This window comes from Papilio polytes, unplaced genomic scaffold (assembly GCF_000836215.1).
Source record: "Papilio polytes unplaced genomic scaffold, Ppol_1.0 DF821382.1, whole genome shotgun sequence".
Taxonomy (NCBI): Eukaryota; Metazoa; Arthropoda; class Insecta; order Lepidoptera; family Papilionidae; genus Papilio; species Papilio polytes.
In genome coordinates this window covers 1-1,624 of record NW_013527822.1, presented here as the reverse complement: position 1 = coordinate 1,624, position 1,624 = coordinate 1, and the positions used below count along the sequence as shown (strand labels likewise).

General features: G+C 27.5%; 1 protein-coding gene across 1 annotated transcript; it reads left to right on the top strand.

Moving 5' to 3' along the window:
• The first annotated feature begins 445 nt into the window (after positions 1-445).
• LOC106109025 (synaptic vesicle 2-related protein-like) lies at positions 446-1,568 on the top strand. Its single transcript, XM_013290421.1, has 3 exons — positions 446-550; positions 1,075-1,199; positions 1,404-1,568. Exons 1-3 carry the CDS (start codon positions 494-496, stop codon positions 1,492-1,494), a joined length of 273 nt encoding a protein of 90 aa, XP_013145875.1. The 5' UTR covers positions 446-493; the 3' UTR covers positions 1,495-1,568.
• The last annotated feature ends 56 nt before the right edge of the window (positions 1,569-1,624 follow it).

Below are 1,624 nucleotides of genomic sequence, written 5' to 3'. Positions count from 1 at the left end.
GGTAAACTATTAATAATTTTATTAAATTCAGATAAGAATCTGTTAAAAAAAAAAACATAAATCTCTGTCTATATTGCATGAAAATAAGAAATAATTGCTTTTACTCACTATAAAAATAAGTTTCGACATTTTTGGCCTAAATAAATGAATATTAGAAGCATTTTAGCATTATATGATCAGATATATGACAATGGTTGTGTAATCAATGATCAACTTCATTCTGTTCTATGTGCAGTTGATTTTGTTAATCAGACTAGCTTTTGCCTGTAACTCCATCTGTGTGGCATTAAAAAAAGTAAGTAGCCTATGTCCTTCCAGACTATCATCTATATGTATACCAAATTTCAAAGAGATCCATTCAGCAATTTAAGCTACAAACTCTAATAAACATCCATCCATCTAAACTTTCCTAATAATATTAGTAAGATTTACCAGAGGCAATATTCTTTGCAGATATCAACAAGCTCTAACAACAACAGTAGTATTTCTGGGAATGATGTTGAGTTCTACATTTTGGGGCAACATTAGTGACAGATATGGACGGAAAACTGTAAGTATTATAATATTGTCTGAACTGTTATTATTTAGTTAAAACATCTATTTTTCCAATGGTGACATTAGTTTGTCAGATACAACAGAGGTTATTTCATTAACTAGTTCATAAAAATATCTACAAAACATTTGATCAATAATAATAGTATAGACTTTCCAATGTCAACTGTTATTTGGTATTTAGTTAAAAACATTCTTATAAAACCTCAGTTTATCTTTGCCCAGTTCTTATTTTAGTCTTTGAATAGATTTTATCTATAAACAAGTTAAGCTCTCATTAATTTGATCTTTTATTAAAATTTAAAAGTTTTACAATCCACATAACATTAAAAAAAATTTCATACTTCATTTAGAAGTATGAAAAATTTTCCTTTTTTTTTAATTTAAATCTAAAAAAAATAAAAGTAAAATTAAGAAGTAATGTAGAAATTCATTATTTATTTTAATAATGTCTAATTGTTCAGCAACTTCTTTATTATTTTTGCTTTTTTTATAACTAAAGTTAAAAAAAAATTGTTTCAGGCGCTAAGTATGTGTGGAGTATTATTATTTTACTATGGACTTTTAAGTGCTATAGCTCCTAACTTTCTATGGCTTTTGTTTTTACGAGGACTTGTTGGATTTGCAATAGGATGTGTTCCACAATCGTAAGTATAAATATTATTTCTATTATAATGAAAATTAGTGATGTGTTGTTATGGGTTTTCTTAACTTTGTTGATGCGCAGAAATGGACTGGCTATGAGTTTCCATTGCTAAAAACATACATTGCCAAAACATTTTCCCAAATTTGTCACTGTACATGTCTTCATCAGCTTTTGTGTGTATACAGCTAAATTTATTTCATTTCAGTGTTACTTTATATGCAGAGTTTTTACCAACTAAACAACGGGCCAAATGTGTTGTCCTTTTAGATGTAAGTTATGCTATTAAAATGATCTAGCTTTTTCTAGACTGTTCTTTTTAATCTGATTGTCTAACACTAGTTCTGTAATAGCAACATATTGAGAATATAGCCTGCAACACAAAGCCAAAAAGTTTGCTTTACAATCTGACAGATATAAAAATTATAA